Source organism: Papaver somniferum, chromosome 10, assembly GCF_003573695.1.
Source record: "Papaver somniferum cultivar HN1 chromosome 10, ASM357369v1, whole genome shotgun sequence".
In the NCBI taxonomy this organism is placed as follows: Eukaryota; Viridiplantae; Streptophyta; class Magnoliopsida; order Ranunculales; family Papaveraceae; genus Papaver; species Papaver somniferum.
Genome location: NC_039367.1, coordinates 118,815,704 through 118,838,561, shown reverse-complemented (window position 1 = coordinate 118,838,561; position 22,858 = coordinate 118,815,704). Strand labels below are relative to the sequence as shown.

At 36.9% G+C, this 22,858-nt stretch overlaps 1 protein-coding gene across 3 annotated transcripts; it reads left to right on the top strand.

The window, feature by feature from the left end:
- Positions 1–1,231: 1,231 nt before the first annotated feature.
- On the top strand, positions 1,232–21,137 carry LOC113318328 (myosin-11-like). Of its 3 annotated transcripts, none has more exons than XM_026566474.1 (38): positions 1,232–1,822; positions 2,481–2,618; positions 2,807–2,950; positions 3,066–3,211; positions 3,295–3,451; positions 3,574–3,632; positions 4,072–4,231; positions 4,337–4,486; positions 4,592–4,728; positions 4,820–4,966; positions 5,121–5,222; positions 5,331–5,388; positions 5,476–5,577; positions 5,729–5,766; positions 5,931–6,057; positions 6,153–6,326; positions 6,489–6,620; positions 6,726–6,835; positions 7,005–7,065; positions 7,253–7,430; positions 7,617–7,822; positions 7,917–8,036; positions 8,445–8,543; positions 9,122–9,343; positions 9,901–10,040; positions 17,648–17,762; positions 17,855–17,905; positions 17,991–18,242; positions 18,379–18,534; positions 18,628–18,834; positions 18,956–19,099; positions 19,286–19,356; positions 19,448–19,547; positions 19,631–19,687; positions 19,809–19,865; positions 20,047–20,127; positions 20,278–20,360; positions 20,656–21,137. In XM_026566474.1, the coding sequence occupies exons 1-38, from the start codon at positions 1,820–1,822 to the stop codon at positions 20,777–20,779; spliced, it is 4,608 nt and encodes a 1,535-aa protein (XP_026422259.1). In that variant the 5' UTR covers positions 1,232–1,819; the 3' UTR covers positions 20,780–21,137. The 3 variants fall into 3 exon arrangements, 2 of the variants coding, with proteins under 2 accessions (XP_026422259.1, XP_026422260.1); XM_026566475.1 differs by having other exon boundaries at positions 1,234–1,822; positions 2,481–2,609; XR_003344431.1 differs by lacking the exons at positions 20,278–20,360; positions 20,656–21,137 and having other exon boundaries at positions 1,233–1,822; positions 19,638–19,687; positions 20,047–20,124.
- The last annotated feature ends 1,721 nt before the right edge of the window (positions 21,138–22,858 follow it).

Sequence of the window (22,858 nt, the reverse complement as noted above, 5' to 3'; positions counted from 1 at the left end):
TTTTTTTTTTACGGAGTAGGGACGGCGCGGGATGGTCGGGGCGTTATTTAAACGCGCCTACGCCTCCATTTCTTTTCAGAAGGATGTGGTGGGGTGAGCAGGGCGTTGTTCAAACGCGCCTACTCCCCATTTCCTTTATCAATATTTTAATTAATTAAATAATATTCGGTCTAACTACCAATATTTTTACTTAATATTTTATTTAGTCTTACTTCCAATTATTCATGGATCTAGCAGTATTTGCTCTGACTAGCAATACTTGGTCTGATCATCAATGCTCCATCTGTCAATGCCCTAATTACTTCAGCTAGCAGTGGTCATGCCAACAAAGTTCAGAACCGCCACTCCTGGCAATATTGATTCAACTATTAATATTTAATTGCTCAGAGTAGTATTTCTCATATTGATGTCGCAGTATTTCTCATGTTGATTCAGTTACCAACATTTGAGAATTTCTTACTGATCCAACTTTCAGTATTTTATTGGTTCATCAACCAACATTTGGTTCGTCAGTCGATCATTATTTTAATATTATAATCTCTCATTATCATTTGACTGACTCATGACACATGGATCGAGAAAGATCTTCTATGATCATTCAGTAATGATTATTTTCATAAGTGCTCAGTGCACCAACATAATGATTTATGATCGATCCAACAATCTTGTCAAACCATCACCAGGTCATTCGACTATCATTACTGCTTCAACTAGCATAATGATATGTTACGTCCTAATTCAATGTCTACAGAGCAAGTCGCTGATCTAACACTCCATGCTTCATCTATCATAATCTCGAACTTCGTCTGTTCAGTTCATAAGACTCATAGTCTTAGGTCAAAAATTGATCACACGTATGCAAAACAGACTTTCACATGAGACATCAATCATATCACATGGGGAGATATAACTATTATTTTTTCGCCCAAAACATACTCACATCGGTCAAAAACGCATTATAACGGTCACGCCCAGTGGCCGTGTGACCTGAGTCGGTTTTTTAAAACCTTGCTAAAAACTACCAAAAAAAAATGGAAAAAAAATGATTTCGGTGGAGTTTTTTCGGTGTTTGTTTAGAATTCTGATTATTGTCCCAAATTCCGGCCGTTAAATCTCATGCCCTTGTATCTATGTATGACCAGGATCATCATCGATCGCACATATTTTTCTCCCGCTCATTACAAGAAATAGATATAAAATCCAACGGCCATCGCCATGATTCCCCAAATTGCCGCAAATCGTCCGCATAAAGGGCTCATCTTGTTAAGGGCAAAAAATTGCAACGAGTAAGAAACACAGAGAGAGAGACTGAGAGTTTAGCAGCCACCAAGTTTCCTACAAAGTTGCAGAGAGATTTACAGAAATCAAAAGCGAATTTAAAGGAGTAGAAAGAAATGTCAAATCCACAAATCAATCGACACGAAATCATTAACACAACAAGGAAGAAAAATAACGAAAACCTAATTCTTCATTTCTTCAGAAAATTTTGGTTTCTGTTTTTTCTTTTCGATTCATACGGATTTCTCAAATCTCTGCAACGGAAATGTTGTTTTCCGACATGTTTCATCACATATGATGATCACCATTATGATATAGTAAACATTTCTGGGAGAAGATTAGGTTAGTGACCGAAGAGTCCAGGAATTAGATGTGTGGAAATAGAATGGTTAGATCTACATATCCGTACGATATAGTGAAGAGATTGATGATCTAGAATAAAATAGAAGTAGCTGAACGTACAGATTTGAGTGATGTTTTAATGAAGTCAAATTGCTAGAGAGGAAATTACACGTAACTGTGTTTTCTTCGAATCTACAAAATGGTAAGTTAGCTTATTCAAGCTACAGACTTGGTTGCTTGTTTTTGATTATGATGTTCAAAATTCAAGTATAGTATACCATTTCAAAATGCATGTTTTGATGAAGAATGTGATTCATCTATGTGAAAATGTTTGCTTACGATGCCAATTTCAAATAGAATTTGGTCACGACAAACTCTTTATGCACTGGCACAAGAAGAGTCATAATATATTGATATGTCCATCATCATTATTTATAACTATTAGAGTCATGATGCTCGTATGTGTTTTATAAAATGTACCTTTGCCCTAGCTTCTCTCTTTGCAGTATAGTTTGTGAATTGTCAAGTGATAAGTAATAATTATCTACATTACGGTTGGGGATACGATCTTGGGAAGCAGAATCTACAAGATTACAATGTATAGGCAAAAATGAAAATGATGGGCCTTGACTTGGTGCTGCTGCAACTTTTTGCCTTTCTTTATTCTGTGTCGTAATAGCTTCGGAATATCTTAGGAATTTCTTAGAAACCTTTTTGTAATCACTGGGAAGATGTGAATAATAAGAGTGTATTATAGAGTTCTTGAAATTATTTCACCATTTACAGAGACTAAATCAATTATATTCCAACCAGTTTTTCTCTGATATACGTGTGGAATGTGAATACTTAATTTGTTGCAGGGCACTCCAGTCAACATCATTGTGGGTTCTAATGTGTGGATTGAAGATGCGAGTTTGGCTTGGATTGACGGAAAAGTATCTAAAATTAATGGCAAAGAAGCTGAAATTGAGACTTCCAGTGGGAAGAAGGTATGCAAAGTAATGACATTCTACTTAATTGGTCATTGCTTTCAGAATTTTAATACCCACTTCTATGCTCATGCGTAAACAAATGATTAGGTGATATCTTAGGTTCTTGGTTGATCTGTAAGAGAGTAAGTCTATAAATCTTGAAGATCTGATAAGGATTTCCTTCAATTGACTATTTTTTTTCTTCTTTTGTGTAGGTTACTGCAGATTTATCAGCAGTATATCCGAAGGACATGGAAGCTCCTGCCGGTGGAGTAGATGACATGACAAAGTTATCTTATTTGCACGAGCCTGGGGTTCTGCAAAATTTGTCATCTAGATACGAACTCAATGAGATCTATGTGAGCTTTTTAATTTTGTTAAGTTAAATTGTGAGAACTGATCACGGAAGATCCTAATTGCAGATGAAGGGCTTAGACCCTAGTAAAGTTGTCCTGATCTTTTGTATCTTGGCAGACTTACACGGGCAATATTCTTATTGCTATTAATCCTTTCCAAAGATTGCCTCATATCTATGATGCTCACATGATGGAACAATACAAGGGAGCACCATTTGGGGAGTTAAGCCCTCATGTCTTTGCCGTTGCAGATGTTGCGTATAGGTAATCTCAAGTTCACCTTGATAGCGTAAGGTTTGATTTGTTGAAGGACAAATGCTTATGCTGAAACAATCTCACTGGATCAGGGCAATGATCAACGAGGGGAAAAGCAACTCTATCCTGGTTAGTGGAGAAAGTGGTGCCGGTAAGACGGAGACAACGAAAATGCTTATGCGTTACCTTGCCTATTTGGGTGGTCGTGTGGCCACTGAAGGACGAACAGTTGAACAGCAGGTTTTAGAAGTAAGCTACCTGACCAAAACCTAGTCAAATTAATTCTTCTTATATTTCCTTAGATTTTTTTCCGCACCTTTTACTTTATTTTTCTGGTCTAACTAATATTTGTACTAACTGATTGGGTGTAGTCAAATCCAGTTCTTGAAGCATTCGGCAATGCCAAAACTGTTAGAAATAACAATTCCAGGTGAGACACTGTTGGTAATATATCATCAAATGATTCATTCAACAAAAGATCAATACTAAAGGCTTTTATTTTATATTATTTCATCACATAATTCCAAGGATAACTATCACCTCCAGATGATTCTTAAGAGAACAACGCGTCCTTTTTACAAAGTTTTTAGTTGTTAAAGCAGGACTTCACTATCAATTTCTTTGTAAAGTTAGTTTTTTTGGGTAGCTTTTGTTGGATACACAGATGCTCTTTTTCGTTTTGTTTGTTATTTGTATTTGATTTGTGGATATACTGCCATATTATTCCCCATCGTCACTGTCAATGACTACGTTAGCTCCTGATTCACCATATGCTACCTTTAGTTTTTACTTCTTTGCAAAAGTACAACAATCAAGAAATCTGTTGGTGGTTTTGCTTATATTTATATTCCCCCAACATACTTCTGCAGTCGGTTCGGAAAATTCGTTGAGATACAATTTGATAAACATGGTCGGATATCAGGCGCGGCCATCAGAACATACCTTCTCGAGAGATCGCGTGTTTGCCAAATATCTGATCCTGAGCGTAATTACCACTGTTTTTACCTTCTTTGTGCAGCACCACAAGAGGTAAGTACTATTTTTCTCGAATAAAATCTTGTCTAGTTCTGTGGTGCATGACCATCGGTTTCATAATTGGATATAGCTACTTATAGTCTGTTACGTTTTTGCCAGGAAGTTGAGAAGTATAAACTGGGAAACCCCAAATCGTTTCATTATCTTAATCAATCAAATTGCTATGAGCTTGTTGGTGTTAGTGATGCCCGTGACTATCTCGCCACTCGAAGAGCTATGGATATTGTTGGAATCAGTGAGAAGGAACAGGTATTACTTGCCACGGACCTCAAACCATGTCTCTGCAGTGCAAAAGATTCGTAGTTCAAAATTGATGTGAATTTGCTCAAATATTCGTCTTTCTTTCTTTCTTAGGACGCTATTTTCAGAGTTGTTGCTGCAATTCTTCATCTTGGCAATATTGAATTTGCTAAGGGGGAAGAAGTTGATTCATCAGTTCCAAAAAATGACAGTGCTAAGTTCCATCTTAAAATGACCGCAGAACTTCTCATGTATGACTGAACTTGTGTATCACCTTTATCCTCGGACATTTAATTATCCATTAGCTGGTCTTTGTGGCTATTAAATCTATCATTATTGCAGGTGTGATCCACAAGTATTGGAAGATGCTCTGTGCAAACGCGTGATGATTACTCCCGAGGAAGTTATTAAGAGAAGTCTTGATCCTCTTAATGCAACAGTTAGTAGGGATGGTTTAGCAAAGACAATATATTCCCGCTTGTTTGACTGGTAATTTGTTAGAATTTTAACTTATGATTAGATATTCTGCTCACTTCTTTGATTAAAGTGGTCTGTAGTTCCAAATAAAAGCGGAGTATCAGGTGGTACACTGCATACATGATGTTTATGGAGCAATGAATTATACTTATTTGATCATTGGCAGGTTGGTGGATAAAATTAACTTCTCAATTGGGCAGGATCCTAATTCCAGATCTCTTATTGGAGTCCTTGACATTTATGGCTTCGAGAGCTTTAAGACGAACAGGTAATTTTGAACAATTATATTTGGAAAGCTAAAGAAACTGAATAAACTATACAGGAATTTGGCAAAACTAATTTCATTATACTGCTTCCATCGTCTCACGTGATGTAGTTTTGAGCAATTTTGTATTAATTTCACGAATGAGAAGCTGCAACAACATTTCAACCAGGTAACATCTGAGATCATGTTGTCCCGTTTAGCAGCAGCTTCTTTTATCGAATATATTTTCTAATTTGAGGTGTACATGATGTTTCAGCACGTTTTTAAGATGGAGCAGGAAGAATACACAAAGGAGGAGATTGACTGGAGCTATATAGAATTTGTTGATAACCAAGATGTCCTGGATCTTATTGAAAAGGTTCTCGCCTTCTCTTGCATTAGCTATCCACATGTGATTCCGATAATAGCTTTCTACTACTAGAAGTTCTAGAAAGACAATTAGAGTAAAAGCAAGTTAGAAGGCTTCTTATATGTGCATATAAATATAATTGTTAGTGTTTCTCTTGCAGAAACCTGGAGGAATTATTGCCCTTCTTGATGAGGCTTGGTAAGTTTATGCCTTTATATTTTCTCTTGTTTTCCGCACTTCACGCCTTGAAGGCTGTGACTCTAGTTATATAGCATTGCTAATAGAAAAGACCAAGAGCCATCAAAATTTCAAGATGCCAAACAATTTTTCAGACTATCTTATAAATTTTCATTTCTTTGCAGTATGTTTCCAAAGTCCACACATGAAACATTTTGTCAGAAACTTTATCAGACGTTCAAAGTCCACAAACGGTTTATCAAGCCAAAACTGTCTCGCACGAATTTTACACTTGCTCATTATGCAGGAGAGGTGAATTTGATACCCGTGGCATCTACTCATCTATTTTGTCTATATAATTCTATTTGCTTTTGGATATTCATATCCTTTCTGTTGAAACTTGTCAGGTCTTATATGCAGCTGATCAGTTTCTGGACAAAAACAAAGACTATGTTGTTCCTGAACATCAAGACCTGTTGTGTACTTCCAAATGTACTTTTGTAGCAGGCCTTTTCCCTCAAATTGCTGAGGAGTCATCCAACAAATCTACTAAGTTCTCGTCAATTGGATCTCGTTTTAAGGTAATGCTTCCCGTACTTAGTCTGCTGACTTTTGCATGGATTTTACCTAAGATAGTCAATTAGAGAAATCAGAACATGGATCAAGATTTTGTCAGGTCCCTATTGATATTCAAACTAGTGGTAGTAGGTCACAACCAAAATTTGATCTTGGAATTTTCGCAGCTACAACTACAACAGTTGATGGAGACTCTAAACTCAACAGAGCCTCACTACATTAGATGTGTGAAGCCTAACAATCTTCTAAAACCTGGTTACTTCGAGAATGTCAATGTCATGCAACAGTTGCGCTGTGGTGTGAGTATACTTAAAAATACTTAACTTTTTCCTGGCAGTCTATACCAGCAGAACTTGTTTGGAATGTTTGAGCCTCTAATGCACATCACTGAATTCTCCTTGTAGGGTGTTCTAGAAGCAATCAGGATTAGTTGTGCTGGATATCCTACTCGCCGGACGTTCTATGAATTTCTGAATCGCTTCAATCTTCTAGCTCCGGAGGTTCTGGAAGGAAAGTGAGTACTTCTTGGCCTCTTTTTGCTATGCTATTAAGCAGAGCTAGTCGTTGTGCACTTAAGTAGAAATTGGTGGGCCCGTGCTTGGGTAATTTAGAATTTTTATCTGATGTGCTCTATTACTACTTCTTAAATGCGTTATATTCTGAAACTTCATGGTTGTGGGCAGCTATGATGAAAAGGTCGCATGTAAAAGGATACTGGAAAAGAAGGGGCTTTCAGGGTTTCAGGTAATGCAGTGACCGTTCTTAAGGTCTTTAGTTTTCTGAACTGTAAAGCACTAACTAAATTTATGTATTACTAGTGCCTAGGCAGTGGTTAGGTATCTTTACTTCGAATTCTTCTATATTTCATGTTCCCTGCATACTATAGTAACATGCATTCAGTTATCTAAAAGACCGAGAAATGATTTTGCAGATCGGCAAAACAAAAGTTTTCCTTAGAGCTGGTCAGATGGCTGAGTTAGACGCTCGGAGAGCTGAGGTACTCAGCAATGCAGCCAAAACTATACAGAGACAGATACGGACACATATTGCTAGGAAGCAGTTCCTTGCACTGCGGAAAGCTACTATTCATGTACAAGCTCTTTGGCGAGGTGAATCCATCTGCAACTATTGAAACACCCAACCAGTTCAGTCAGAAGTAGTTCCAAATTTGGAATCCCATATATCTTTTTGCTGAATTCTCTGTTGATTCAACCAGTGAAACTAGTAACCTAGCTGGTAGCCAAGTTTGGCATTTTTTTTTTAATAACATATTTGTAGTTTGTATTGATGTGCAGGAAGATTGGCTTGTAAACTTTATGAACACCTGAGGAGGGAGTCTTCTGCTGTGAAAATTCAGAAGAACTTGCGTCTATCATTAGCCAGAAAGGCTTACACCAGACTGCGGTTTGCAGCACTAGTCTTGCAAACAGGTTTAAGGGCAATGGCTGCTCGTAATGAATTCAGACTCAGGAGACAAACTAAAGCAGCAATTGTTATTCAGGTTTACACCTTGATATACTGAACTTACTTGGAGGATCTACTCCATCCATTGTGTTCTCAACTGTACAGGCGCTTCTTGAATATATGTTTTGTAGGCACATTGGCGCTGTCACCGAGCTTCCTCATACTACAAGAATCTCAAGAGGTCATCAGTTTATGCCCAGTGCAGATGGAGGGGAAGGGTTGCCAGAAAGGAGCTTAGAAAGCTAAAAATGGTCAGTACTCGCAGTTGTTGCATATGAGGTAGTTGTTATAGGATTCATATATCGAACTGCAAGTAAAATTGCTACAATCTGTGTTAGTATAGGTAGATTTCATACCCAACTACAGGACTTTATGTTAGGGTAGTTGCCTAGTTGGTCTTCAGAGTTCACACTTCATATTCCATATCAAGATCCACACACATTACAAAAATTGTCTTTTCCTTTCCCAAGCCCTTGACAAATAACTTCTTCATATGCTGAAACAGACACAATTTAGGAGATTAAAATTGTTACACATTTTGTATGGCAAGGTCAAAGCCTTCGTTCTCATAACCAAAAGTTACATTACCTTGAAGCTGTTCGAAATACTCATTTCTTATTGCAGCTCTCAATTTTTTGTGCCTTTCCAATGTTTTGCAGGCTGCAAGAGAAACTGGTGCACTCAAAGAAGCTAAGGATAAACTTGAAAAACGTGTGGAGGAACTTACATGGCGTTTGCAGTTGGAAAAACGTTTGAGGGTAATCCTGATTCTGTTGATTAGCATAGTTTAATTAAGATAGCTGCTAGTTGCTTATTTTTGTCGGCCAGAAATTTTAACTGACTGCATAAGAGTCCTCCAAGTTTGTAGAGGTTACTGAGCCACAAGTTAAACTTGTTCTGTTATACTGTTGACATGTTTGGTTTATATGGAGGAGATGTATGAGGCGAAAGGAATATTTGAGTCCTTTTGTTTTGGGTATGATTTGTCAATTGTTTCATATATCAGGCAGTTGGGGTTAACTATTTCATTCGGGCTTATGTGGATTAATCTAGTTATACTCTTCTCTTAAGCTCATGTCCTAATGTCAAGTTAGGGATTTTTTTGTTCAACTAGGATACAACTAACTAATGTTGTGCAAAGCATTTCCTGTAAGCAAGATCTTGTTACATTTTTACACATTCCTTGTTCAACTTTTAAATTTCTCTATTCTACTTCCTTACCTTGTTTACTGCAAAACTATTTATTCTCTTATTGTTGAGTACGAAGAAGCTATGTACTATTTGTGATTCTTGAGGCGTCAGACAACTTAATCAACATTTTAAACTATTTATCCAGACTGACTTGGAGGAAGCAAAAGGTCAAGAAATTACAAAATTGCAGGCTTCTGTGCAATCTTTGCAAAGCAAAGTTGAAGAAACAAATGTTTTGCTTGTCGCGGAGCGAGAGGCTGCACGGAAAGCCATTGAAGAAGCACCTCCTGTTGTTCAAGAAACCCAAGTTGTTGTCCAAGATACTGAAAAGATTGATTCTCTAACCGAAGAAGTTGAAAGGTTGAAGGTATTTTGTTAGTCCAATGGTGTACCTTTGGTTTTCATTTACTCAGTGTGTCACCAGCTTTGGGCAATGAAGCAACTTATCTACTTAGTTAGTTTACTCTGTATACCCACGACACAGACCAGGTAAGTACGAATATATCATAAGAAGGATGGTAATATATGGCAGTTGGTCTGAATCAAATATAATTACAGCAAACAGGAGCATCTGAAGCTTTGATATATTACATTTAAATCCAAAACTGAACTGGGTTCTGTATCTAGGTCATCTGGTTAATACTGATTCTGCGTTTGGGCCTGGAGATAACCTTGGCAAAAAAAAGGAAGAAAGAAACTATATTCAGATTGATAACGTTACGTTAAAAACTTATTTCTTGGTCTCATATTATCATGCCAGAGGCAATTCTAGTAGAGTGTTTATATACTTACATGCTATGTACAATATCCAGTCATCAAATGATCTTTTATCTTTCAGTTTTTTTTTTTTTTGGAGACTCCTCTGTCTAACATCAGATTCCTGATTTTACCGTGGTAAATAATGTTCTCAACTTACGTGAACAGGCCTCATTAGAGTCAGAAAAACTACGAGCTGATGATTTTGAAAAGAAATATTCAGAAGCACAAGAAGCAAATGAAGAGAGACGCAAAAAGTTGGAAGCAACGGAAGGAAAAGTGCAGCAGCTTCAGGAATCTTTGAGCAGGTACGTAAACCTTTTCAACACGGCCAAACTATTATCCAAGTTAATTGAACTTCATATTTTGATATGGTAGCTATCAGTGTAGTATGTTATACATTGTATTTGTAACCAATAAGGAAGTATAATTAGTGGTGAAGTAGGTAGTATAAGGCATTATTATACAACACAGTGACATCTCTATGATGATGTGTAACTTAGATAAATACTTACACGACTAATTTTATTAGAAGGAACACAAAAATGACATTCACTTAAACACTTGGTATAAACTTGTAGTTAGCTTTTGTTCTTATAACATATAAACCTTTTTTTTCTATAAATAATCAGAATTATGTGAGAGACATTTACAGACACAATAAGTTGTGGGATGACTTGATATAAACAAGACAATATGAGATCGAGGTGCCATAATAACAAGTAAAATGTAAAATCATGTAATGCAGCAACCGAATTACCAAGCTATATGCATTTGTGGGTTTGAACCTGCGACAGTTGTATACTAACTTAGTATAAACACTAAAAATAAAAGATCAAGGGGGTAAATTGCTAGATAAATTTTAAAATCATGGGTAGTCGAGTTTGTGTTAGAAACCTCAGACCATTCACAGCCATACACACATGTATTCGCAGCCGTATAGATGTGCATCGCATCCACGAGAATAACAGCCATTACAATCCACTTTTCTTGAACCATGTATACACTTCATTTCTTAAGTGATTTCCTCGTGTCATGCACATTGTTCTATTGCTCTAACCACTTCTAGAACAGTTGTCTAAGCACCCTGGTGATCATAACTAATCTTCTAAAATATAGGAATGATTGTGCTCTAAAACAATCTGAAAGAAACATGAGTTCAGTTCATACAAAATGTTTTAGTGTGAGAAGCATCAAATGCTTTTTGAAGTCAATAGTTGGTTCACTAAATAGAAATCTCTTTGTAGATAGAAATGTTAGTTCTTCATACTACCTATATAAGGAGTATCGCGTGAAGCTTCGTCAATCAGTTTACGCTAAATATGGACTATATTCCTCTCAAGCTGAACTTATTACTGTTGAGCATTTCGGTCATCCTTTATGTTCCAGGTCTAAGTAAGTAACCCTTTTTTCCTCCCTGAATGGAGAAGAAGTGGCTTATGGGAGATTGTTGAGCTTGCACTCGCAATTGTCATGCTTAACTGGAGGATGTTTGTAAACCAAAAGGAGTTAAAAGGATTAGGGGGAAGTGGTTGTGGGGGCTTGGAATTGAAATTTTGGATCCAGTCAAAACGATTATCAAGGAAAAAGTAGACTCTGCTGGGGTTGGATGTGAACCCTTTATCCCTTTACTACCTTATGGGGTAGTGTTTCGTTGGGGATAACCATTGCACTGAGAAAATTTCGTGGTTGCTGCTCTTCGGAGGTGTAAGTAAGACAAGCAGTCCGATTTTGGGAGGAGTGTTGCAACTAGTCTCAAAGAATTGATTTTTTTGATGATGTGATGTATCTTTCAAGATTGCCTATCGCTAATGATGTGATGGTTGTGAGAATAATGATGTAGGAATACATCGTGCCCTTAAGGATTGAAGGTTTGAGGATACAAGAATTTGGTCGCATACGGCTTTTATGGTGGTGGATGTTATTTCAATAGAGTGAAATTTTCTTTCAAGCCGAAGTAGCTTTGCTTTTAGTACCTATTTTGCGTAGGATCATTGAAAACTCTAGTTCTTCTTAGGTAAAGTTTCGCATTTGAGAAACATTTTGTCTAAATTTTTCTCCTCTAACTCAACTTTAGGGTCAAGACGTTTTCTCAGTTGACTGATGTCCAATGTACATGAAAGATACGAAGACGTCCAATGATATTATATGGAGCTACAGAACCACACTGTTCTGCTTCTAGTGGCAGATATTAAAATTTCGAGGGTTCCCGATTGATTTAGTACACTTTGAGGGGCAATTTCTTCGTATCCAGTCGGATTGCTTGGGCACAATATAGGAAACTTAGGAAAGTTGGTACATTAAATGCCCATTATCTTCAAGTAAAGAGTCTTACGAAATTCTTTCCTTTTGCAGGCTTATAGGGGATCTTGAGAGAAGGGAGCCAGAGTATTTTTGATGGAAAGAAAAGGAAGCTTTGATCCCCTTGATGCCAAATATAAGGACTTGAATTCGTAATAGGGTGTCGTGGTGGGACATTTGTGGGTTCAAGTATCATGATCTCTTCGGTGTAAACTAGGGCTCCATGACATTGTTGGGTTTCATATCCTAGGTGAAATGGGGCTTCACCACTAAAAATTACCGTTTCTCTTGTAACATTTTTTTAATCCTTTTCAGTTTAGTTCTTGTCCAAATTCGCCTTTTGGCATAATTCAATAAATAATTATTTTTTGTGAAAGAGCTAAGGAGGTTCTGTGTGGGATCCTATGATTTAATACAAAGGATTTTTTTCTTTCTAATTTGGGTTCAATATTGGTGACCCATCTACTTTCTTTTGGAGGGGTTGCCTTTGTTCTTGAAGGAGGTTGCGAAATCGGATTACATGGTCACCACAAAGAGCACTAGTAAGCGAATCGGAGGTAAATATTTATATTGAAGAACTCTTTGTTTGCTCAAAGCTGGTATCATTTAAGAAGCTTTAGCTTGATCTTGATTTGGATTGATTACCAAGTCATCACACATGTTATATGGTTTTTCTAGTGTAAGTGTTGTTATTTTGTCTTGACTTGATAGTTAAATCATTTTAAGTCGAAGTAGATATCTTATCTGCACCATTCACTCTCAGAATTGGGTTAGTACACATCGAATGTCTTGGATATTCTTTTCACACATTATAGGGTTTCTCTATTTGAGCTTCCCCATTTGTCTCTATGTCAAACTCATGTTTCCCAAGAATGCACTCTCTACGTATTAATGTTCAACTTAATTCTTCGATAACCACCAGTGCTATCCAACTCTTTCTGAATGATCCAATCTAACTTCCAAGAGTACTCATAACAACTGTGACAGAGAGACCCTCGGTTGTTTGTGACATTCCAATAGTCGGAGATCATCTTTTTAAAGGGAGATGAAAGTTCTAAGTTAAGGTGATTAGGAAGGTTAAACTGTACATACAAGCTGCTTCTCAACAAAATCATGAATTTGGTTGAGATTTCTTTTCTTCTTTTCTTTTTTCAATTCATGATTAGAGTAATAAGTTTTTAGAGATTTTTGAAGCATGGAGGTGCCTGGATGTGATGGATTCCAATACGAAGGGTAAACAATTAGATAATCTTTTCTTCTCCATTGCCTTCCTCCAAGGAGTATGTGGTAAAAGAGGAGAAGCTTGTTGATGATCAAAACCGAAGGAATACTTTGAGCCAATTTTTTTTCTAGATATAACCATTTCTTGACATCTAGAATACCTACTCTTGGAACAAGGATGTCCAAGATGAAAAGCTTGATAGGATATGAATTTAGTATCTATATATAGTAGGACGAGTAAGATTATGGTTCGGCTCACACGACTTCCCGAAAGAATCATTTAGATAAGCAACCCAACCTTATGGGTTTAGTGCATAGCCAAGGAAAGCACCTCCCGAATCAAGATACCTAGCTCCCTAAAATGCTTTGTACCTAATTTAAATTATAGCAGCGAAAATTGAAAGAATAGAAATAAAGGGGTCAAATAAGAGAACGAGATGTGTCCTACGTCCATATTGCCTTATATGTTGAATATTGTAGGTAATTAATTCTAGTGAATAAAATGTAAGTTAATGCCTAGCATTGTCCGGGACTAATAAGAGGTGTGATCTAGTGTATCAGGATGATTCAATGCTTCTCAGATCAAGTATCCGAGCTGAAAATGATCTTGTGTACCTCCCCAAAGTCGAGTTCAACTAAAGGGGAAATTGCTATAGGTGATCGGGTCGACGCTACTTCCAATGCCTTCACTTTTCCTACTCCGGCTCCAACTTCAACCCCAACGCCCATCTCTTCCTTAACTCCCGATGCTCTTCGCCAGATAGTTCAGGATCTTTCGCCAACCGAGAATTCAGGTCAGTCTAATTCTCTTGGTGTCGGTTTTACTCAATTCGTAGTTTCAAGTCATCTAATCATAAGGCTAGTCGCCTTTATAGTTGACTCGTCTTCATCATTGTGCAACCCAAATGTGGTCCGGCTCAGGTTATACAAATTTCTTCCCATTGGTAGAGAGGAACTTCCTTCCTCAGTTTCTGCTCAATACATCTGTGTCTATATTAAACTAGGTCTCAAGTTGTGAACAATCTTATTTCAACCGGAAAACCTATTTACAATAACTGTATTTTGTTATTTCTCGGATGGTTGCATTGTGCAGGACAATATAACTGGGAAGGTGATCGGGAGGGGGCATTCGACGATTTCTTCTAATGGATAATTCCTCTTATTGAACTTGTTGTAGTGTTTGTTTCTTTGTTACTAACAAACGCTAGTCTAATTAAGTCATGGGCCTTGAAAATTTAGGTTAACCACCTCGTGTTTAGTCTTACACATTATTTTGAGAATTAGAAGGAAAGATTTGATGGTAGAAAATTGAATGATTGTTTTTACTTGTACTACCTTTACACTTGGTAAAGATCTTCTTTACCATTTTGTTCTAGTTTCTCCGTGTTTTATACTCCCATGTTGGTAGTCAAGAAACACTATATTCACATTAATGTCGTACTGTTCAGACCGTAGTGCCATTGAGTGGAAAAATTAGAAAACAAAAAAATTAGTAATGCGTCTGTTATTTAGAGATAGCTGATTAGTGTATAGATCAAAATAGAGGCAAACGGGTGGCTTGAGGCTGCAAGGGTGCCAACTTTTGACACTACTACGAGCTGCTTTTGTGGGAGGTGAAGGTGCTCAGAAGCAATGGGAGCATGCAAATGATGTTGATGAAGGTTTCATAAAAATTTTAAGGCATGGCTTGGAAAATATGACTGAATTTCAAGCTATGGTGGCCATGTGCTGATTATTAGATACATTATGTTGTCTATCATTATGGGGTTTGTATGGAAACAAGGATTTGGAACTTCCTTTCTACAGCAACAGATAAGCAGTCGTCTACTTGAAGGCTGAAGTAGCCAAGGCGAAAGAAATAAGGAAACAGATTCAGAACAATTTATTCCCCTTTGGTACAAAACCTTCAAGTTGATGGAAATAGTAGATCACTCTAACAAAGTGGATTGATCACTTAACACTTGACTCTTCTTTTTTCTACTCCAGACTTGGTTCTCTCTTCTTTATAGTGCATACAAGCAAAAGGCTTAACAAGAGCAGTTCTCACTTAGGGAAATTTCCTTAGTCGGTTTGTGGGCAAATTTTGTCTTTTAGGAATAGGTATCGACTCTTTGTGTCAATAGCTGTTTGGATGGAACTGTAGAAACCTTGAGAATTAGTTGAAACTAACGGAGTGTTTGACGAATCTTTTACAGATTCAGATCCAACTCTACTTACCTATCCCACTACTGAATAAGAGTTACTTCTCTTATCAAATTTAAGACTGAAACTTCTCTCCTTTAGTTGAAGTTTCCTCTGATTGAGGAAAATTTATCGGTGACTTGCATCACAAGCGGGATTCAGTGTTTTTGTTCATTGAATTCCCTTATTTGAGAATGCAGTAGGCTTCCTACTTCGAAATGTTTAATGAGTTAAAATTTAACATGATCAGTCCATCTCAATGTACTTCCACCATCTCTTTTTATCTCAAATTGAGGCAAAATGTTGGGAAACCTTTCTTGTGTGTTTCTTGTATGACGAAAAGAAAGTTGTCATAATCCCTCTTAAGATATTAATCTTCAACCCATAGCACTTGTCAAGCTTAGATAGAAAATCAGTTAGGTAAGATTTAATATTTATACCTCAAACAGTGCTTGTTATGTTCTCGCATATCCACGTAGTGCTACATCATTCGTAAGTTTATCACCACAGGAGATCTATTGAACCCCCTCCTTTACCAGTACCATTCGAAGTCTGCATAAAGCAACATCATCTTTCCCTTCAACAGCTTTTGACTGTTTTCGTTCTTTTTACCTTCTGTAGGTCTTTCTTTCTTCGAACTAAGATTTAGTTCTACTGGTAGACTTACTCTATTTTCTGAATTCCCATTGTACCTCACTCTTTACTTTATTTTTTCTCACTCTCCCTTTTATATAGGTAGGCTTCTGTGGTAGTCTGAGCCAATGCAATTTATCCAAGTTTTTACTGCACCTGGGCTGTAGGTTTCTGAGTTACTTTTGCTTGAAGCTTTGGCTTTTGCTTCATTTGATGTGGGAATCTTACTTGTTAACTTCAACAAGCTCATTTTGCAGCTTAGACATGTTCTCAGAGAGTTTATAGAAACTGGAAAGCGGCGTATTTTATGACTAGATTACTCTACTTTCCACATTTTAAAGTTGACTGGATTAATATAGTATAGTGGAAGCAACAAAGAGTTAGGTTGACTTCTTTCGGTGTATGATTGAGCCTAGCACGTGGATTACCACTAGCGCATTCTTCTAGAGTGGGGTTATCAATTTTTTTTACAGGTGAACTCTAATTTGAGTAACGTTGATAAAGGAGGTCTTAATTTCAGCTCAAATAGGAGTCTTATGTCATGGTATGTTGTATTGTTGAAGCATGATATATGTCAGTCTTCAGGTGCACATTGGTTTGTACAACAGCCAAACTGTTTATAAACCTACATCTGTCTTTAGGCATGTCCTAGACAGGTGGCTCTGCCGAGGATATTCCATAGTGAAAACTCCTTTTCACCTTATTCCTTAAGATGTTTGAGCCAAGGGAATAAATCTGGCAGTTCTATTTGAACTCTTTTAGATGATTTGATATTTTCTTTTTGTGATCTAAACTGTCGACTTGGGGGATGTGGACTCTTTCTATTGTCACTGAACATGTATTCTGAGTTTTGATGTGTTAAGACACCTTGTATCTAAGCTCAAAATGTGGCACATTTAGTGTATCTCGTTAATTAAGTATCTTCTTTCCTGACCACCTGTTCTTAGGTCTATTTAGTGTATCTCGTGAAAGTGAAAGAATTTGAAAACAATCTGTGCTTTCATCTAAGTGTATGTATAGGGTTGTATCGAGATGTGTAAAACACATTTGGCTCCGGTGCCTACCAACTTATAGCTATCTTACAATTTTCTTTTCAAGAATTCAAGACATTCAGAACTTCTGCAGGTCTGAGTACTTTAATCAGCATAAAAATTGTTTAGGTAGGATTGTGTAATAGTAAGAGATTTAAATGGAGTTATTGGTCAAACTTATTCATCGTTCCTTAATACGTAAAGGAGAAACCTACAGTTCAGGGTAAGCTCATATGTTCTCTATATTTTTGTCATTATATTGTTATATTCGCATCATATATACCTTGACCCAGTGGGCGATGGCATATAAAGGTACATATATTTATTTGCCTAGCCCTTATACGTAGTTCTGATGAACCATCCATTTAGTAGTCATCTTTGCTTTATGATTTTATTCGTTGCTACAACAGTACAACCTTTAATAATATAATAGAACTTAGAAGGCCATAAAAAACTGAGGCACCGTTTATAGACTCGCTACAGAAATGCACAGTGCAGCACTTTGTTTTAATTGGTGTGATTTATGGAGTATATTGTTTCCCATTTAGGCTGGAAGAGAAGCTCTCCAATTTAGAGTCTGAGAACCAAGTCCTCCGGCAGCAGGCACTATCCATGACAGCAAATAATAAGTTCCTTTCAGTGCGCTCGAAATCTAGTATTCAGGTATTCAAGATAACTAAAGAAGTAGGACGGGTTTTTTTTTTTTTTTGGTTTCTCTTGATCATTTGGTTTATGTTCCTGTATTCTGGTAACAGAGGAGTAGTGAGAGTGGTCATATCACCAGTACTGATGCAAAGACACCTCCAGTAAGTTGAAGCTGTCTCTGGATTATACTATGTCTGGGTTCTTTATCATAATTCTCTGCATTAATCATATTTGGGAAAATCTTAGGAAACAAACAGTGTGATAACCCCGAGGGAATCTTCTGAAGTCGAAGAGAAGCCACAGAAATCCCTTAACGAGAAACAGCAGGAGAATCAGGACTTGCTTATAAGGTGTATTGCGCAACATCTAGGATTCACAGGGAGCAGACCAATCGCTGCATGTATCATATACAAGTGCCTTCTCCTGTGGAGGTCATTTGAGGTTGAACGCACTAGTGTCTTCGACAGAATAATTCAAACAATTGGGCATGCTATCGAGGTTCGCACTGTTTGACTACAAATGCTTGTTTTGTCTTCTAGTTAGAAGCATTGAAATCTAGAAAAAAGAAGAATTTTGTTTATTTACCAGAAAAAGGTGTTTATCGTGATTCTAAAGTCAACTTTGTGGATTGCAGACTCAGGAGAACAATGATGTCTTAGCCTATTGGCTGTCCAATGCATCAACACTATTGTTACTACTACAACGTACATTAAAAGCGAGTGGTGCTGCTGGCATGGCTCCGCAACGTCGTCGATCATCATCAGCAACACTATTTGGGAGGATGACTCAGGTGAGTAAGAGTTTCATTTTGTGTCCCAAGTTATATTTTCTTTAGGCAAACCCTATACCAAACTTATGTGTATCCATATGCCTTTCCTTTAAGAGTTTCCGTGGAGCTCCGCAAGGTGTTAATATGTCCTTGATCAATGGTGGACTGATTGGTGGAGTTGACACACTGCGACAAGTTGAGGCCAAATACCCTGCTTTACTTTTCAAACAGCAACTTACTGCATATGTAGAAAAAATATATGGTATGATTCGTGATAATCTGAAGAAAGAGATCTCCCCATTACTTGGGTTGTGCATTCAGGTATTTGGGTCTGTTAATAATGATAGTTTATTAGTCATAATAGTGATGGACAGTGTGAACTTGATTTTGTTCTTGTTCTCATTTGGTTCGTACTATTATGTAAAATGCGTGGATGTTGAAGGCGCCAAGAACGTCCAGAGCAAGCTTAGTTAAGGGATCATCACGCTCAAATGCAAACAGTGCAGCTCAGCAAGCTTTAATTGCTCACTGGCAGGGGATTGTAAAGAGCCTTGGAAATTTCTTGAGTACATTGAAAGTTAATCACGTTAGTAGGCTTTCGCTTGTTGCTCCTTTAGCTTTTCATTTCATTCCCTAAAATGTCTATCTCAAGTGCATCTGCAAGATTACTCATGAATCTGTCTTCTTTGACCGATGAACTTGTCTGTGGTATTTTAGTTCCTGTTATACTTGTATAAGCCTAATTTTCCTTTACATGCCTCAATATACTCAGGTACCCCCATTTTTGGTCCGTAAGGTGTTCACACAAATATTCTCTTTCATAAATGTGCAATTATTTAACAGGTCTGTCTTTATACACCTCGTTTTTTCGGATGTCTTTGATACTTCTACTGTGTGAAATTTGATTAAGATGGTTCCTTATTTCTGTTTGCAGCCTCCTGTTAAGGCGAGAGTGTTGCTCGTTTAGTAACGGTGAATATGTTAAGGCGGGGTTGGCAGAACTAGAACATTGGTGCTATAAAACAACTGATGAAGTATATCTCAAGTTTAATGCCATCTCACAGATTTTACTTGTGGTTTTATTTTCTTGAGTAATCACAAGGAGATATATGTTCAGTATGCAGGTTCAGCGTGGGATGAGCTCAAGCATATAAGACAGGCTATAGGGTTCCTGGTATTGTTTTCCTTCTAGTCTCATCTGAATCCTCTAGCTGCCTATTTTGGATTGAAAATAGAAACAGAAACGAAATGTTTATCAAATTGTTCAACAAGTGAGCTTCTTGATACTGCTTCAGGTCATACATCAAAAGCCAAAGAAGACGCTGGATGAAATAAGTCACGACCTATGCCCGGTTAGTCTCTTTCTGTGGGTGAATAAAATACAAGCTAACATAATTGACGAACTTATATTTTACAAAGACACAAGATCCGGGGAAAAAAAATATTTTTATGCTGATTACAGAATGTTTATTTCTTGCTTTTCTTTTTCGATCGTTATTTTTTGACCATATTCTTCGTTTTTCCATCCAACAGGTGCTCAGCATACAGCAGCTATACAGGATCAGCACAATGTATTGGGATGACAAGTATGGCACTCATAGTGTTTCATCGGATGTAAGTTATTATGGATGCCATTACCCCCAATCTAGATTTGGATCCACATCATCATTTTCATGCGGTATGATTATATTTTTATTCCACCATGACTAGCTTATAGATAGAACTGACAATTGTCACTTCTATTATACGATGTCTCTTTACTAGGTTATATCCAACATGAGGGTTTTGATGACTGAAGATTCAAACAACGCTGTCAGCAATTCTTTCCTGTTAGACGATGATTCAAGGTCAGGCTATAAAGTTCAACCATCATATGATGTTTATAAGAATATACTCCCTCCGTTTCAAAAAGATAGGCTTGTTTCATGTGTAATTTATACATGAAACAAGCCTATCTTTTTCAAAAGGAGGTAGTATTTTTTTTTTTTTTAAATAATTTGTCTTTAACATGAGCCAACAAAACCACCACCCCCTGGTTAACGTTGTGTGCTTTCAGATAACCTAATCAAATATGTGTTTTGTTCTGATAACTTTTATCAAATGATGTGATTACTAAAACCTTGTCACCTCATTATCTCGCAGCATACCGTTTTCGGTTGATGACATATCAAAGTCGATGGAACAGATCGATATTTCTGATGTTGAACCGCCGCCACTCATTCGTGAGAATGCAGGTTTCATGTTCTTATTGCCACGAGTTGAGTAATGGATTTTCACATGCTGCCTTTGCATGAAATGGTTCTCGGTACAGCACATCCACTTCTTGGTGTATAGTTTCCTTTTCACAAGTTTGCAATAGTTGAGATTCTCTAGTGATGTTATACCCCCACTTATTATTGTTCGATGACAAATCAACGGGTCTTTGATGTTTGCGTTGCTGCACTAAAGCGGCAGCTTTTTTTCTTTCTTTTTAGTCATTTGCAATAATGGAATGTCCAAGGGGACACTGGGAACCCTGGATAGTAGATTCTTTCTCTTCTGTTGTAGTGATACATTATTGTAGGCGGTAGCCTTGATTCTCAGTGTAACTACAAGATCTAATAATTGTAGTTCGCCTTTTTCAAGTGTGGTCGAATATTTCTAGAACTTATCTACAAATGTCTATATGTTTGAACAGATTGAAGTTCGCACATGTTAGGTAATGGGTTCTCCATGAGAGCTGAGATCGGCTGAAAATCTCTTTATCGATTCATCTGTATCAGGTCCATCTTATATTTACTAGTCGGACTGTTTATATAGAGAGGGAATGGGGTAGAGAACTTGATTAGGGTATTCGTCATTAACATTTGTTACCGAATTAAGATTTTGGTAACCTTGTACAATATTAGTTTTTATTTACTTACTTATGGCTTGTTTGGTTTGAGGGAATGGAATCAGTTTTCTGGAAATTTAGTAAAAAGGAATAGATCCCAAAAGTAAGGGAATTTAAAAAAGTAGGAATTACCAATAGGTATTATTTTTATGGGCTTAGTTAGTGGCAGGTCCGCAATCACACTTTTGTGTAATAACTGCATTATCAAACTCCGTAAGATTTTCTTATATTGAGTCATATCGATTAAATTGTCTCCTCTTTCGTAACTGGCGTTGAGATTAATTTATGTCGATGTTTCGGATACAAATCCATATGATTTGTTAATGTCCAACAAAATCCTTCGTTTTCATTAAAGTAAGGTCACTCATGTTGTTCTCTTGGGAATGACAGCAAATGGGGGAGAGTTCTTAATTGAACTTGTGCTTAATTGCTATATCTTTGTGCGGAGAGTGGATGTGGAATTAAAAGGGGATGCTTGTATCTTAAATCTCCTAGATAAGCGTTAAGTATTTTATACTCTGTGATATCATCTAAAATAAAGTTGATATGAATTTCTTTTAAGTCTTGAAATATCTTTTGATTTCATTCATTACGATCCCATTATTTTTGTACCTTTTGCCAAATTTTATTGACAAAAAGGGAGAAAATCAATTAGTAGTTTCGCACTACATGCATATGGTTTACGGATCATCATGTAAGGGGGAACAAATCAATATCTATAGGTTTCGTCGTAGTATTACTTCGAAGTTGTGATACAATTGAACTTTGGAGAAGATAATAATACTATGTTTCGTTATAACGACGATTGAGAATATATATTTTCAAAGTTGTTATCGCTACATATCTTCGACAACAACGATGCTAAGCTGAACACGTTCAGAATCATTGCAACTTGAAGTAACGAAGAATTCAAGGAGTTGAAGAACCAAGGAAATCAAGCATGATGGATTCTGGATTTTTGAAGCTTTATTTTTCATCCGTATGTATTAATAGTTTTGTTACTAAAATTGACAAAGGGGAAGATTGTTAGAGCATTGATCGGTCGAACTCACAAGTGTTGCTATCTCAAGCTTGTTGTCAAAAGCGTAGTATTACTTCGAAGTTGTGATGCAATTGAACTTTGGAGAAGATAATAATACTATATTTCTGTATAACGACGATTGAGAATATCTGTTTTCAAAGTTGTTATCGCTACAGATCTTCGACAACAACGATGCTAAGCTGAACACATTCAGAATCATTGCAACTTGAAGTAACGAAGAATTCAAGGAGTTGAAGAACCAAGGAAATCAAGCATGATGGATTCTGGATTTTTGAAGCTTTATTTTTCATCCATATGTATTAATAGTTTTGTCACTAAAATTGACAAAGGGGAAGATTGTTAGTGCATTGATCGGTCGAACTCACAAGTGTTGCTATCTCAAGCTTGTTGTCAAATTTAGTTGTCAAAACTATATCTTGATTTCTAATCTA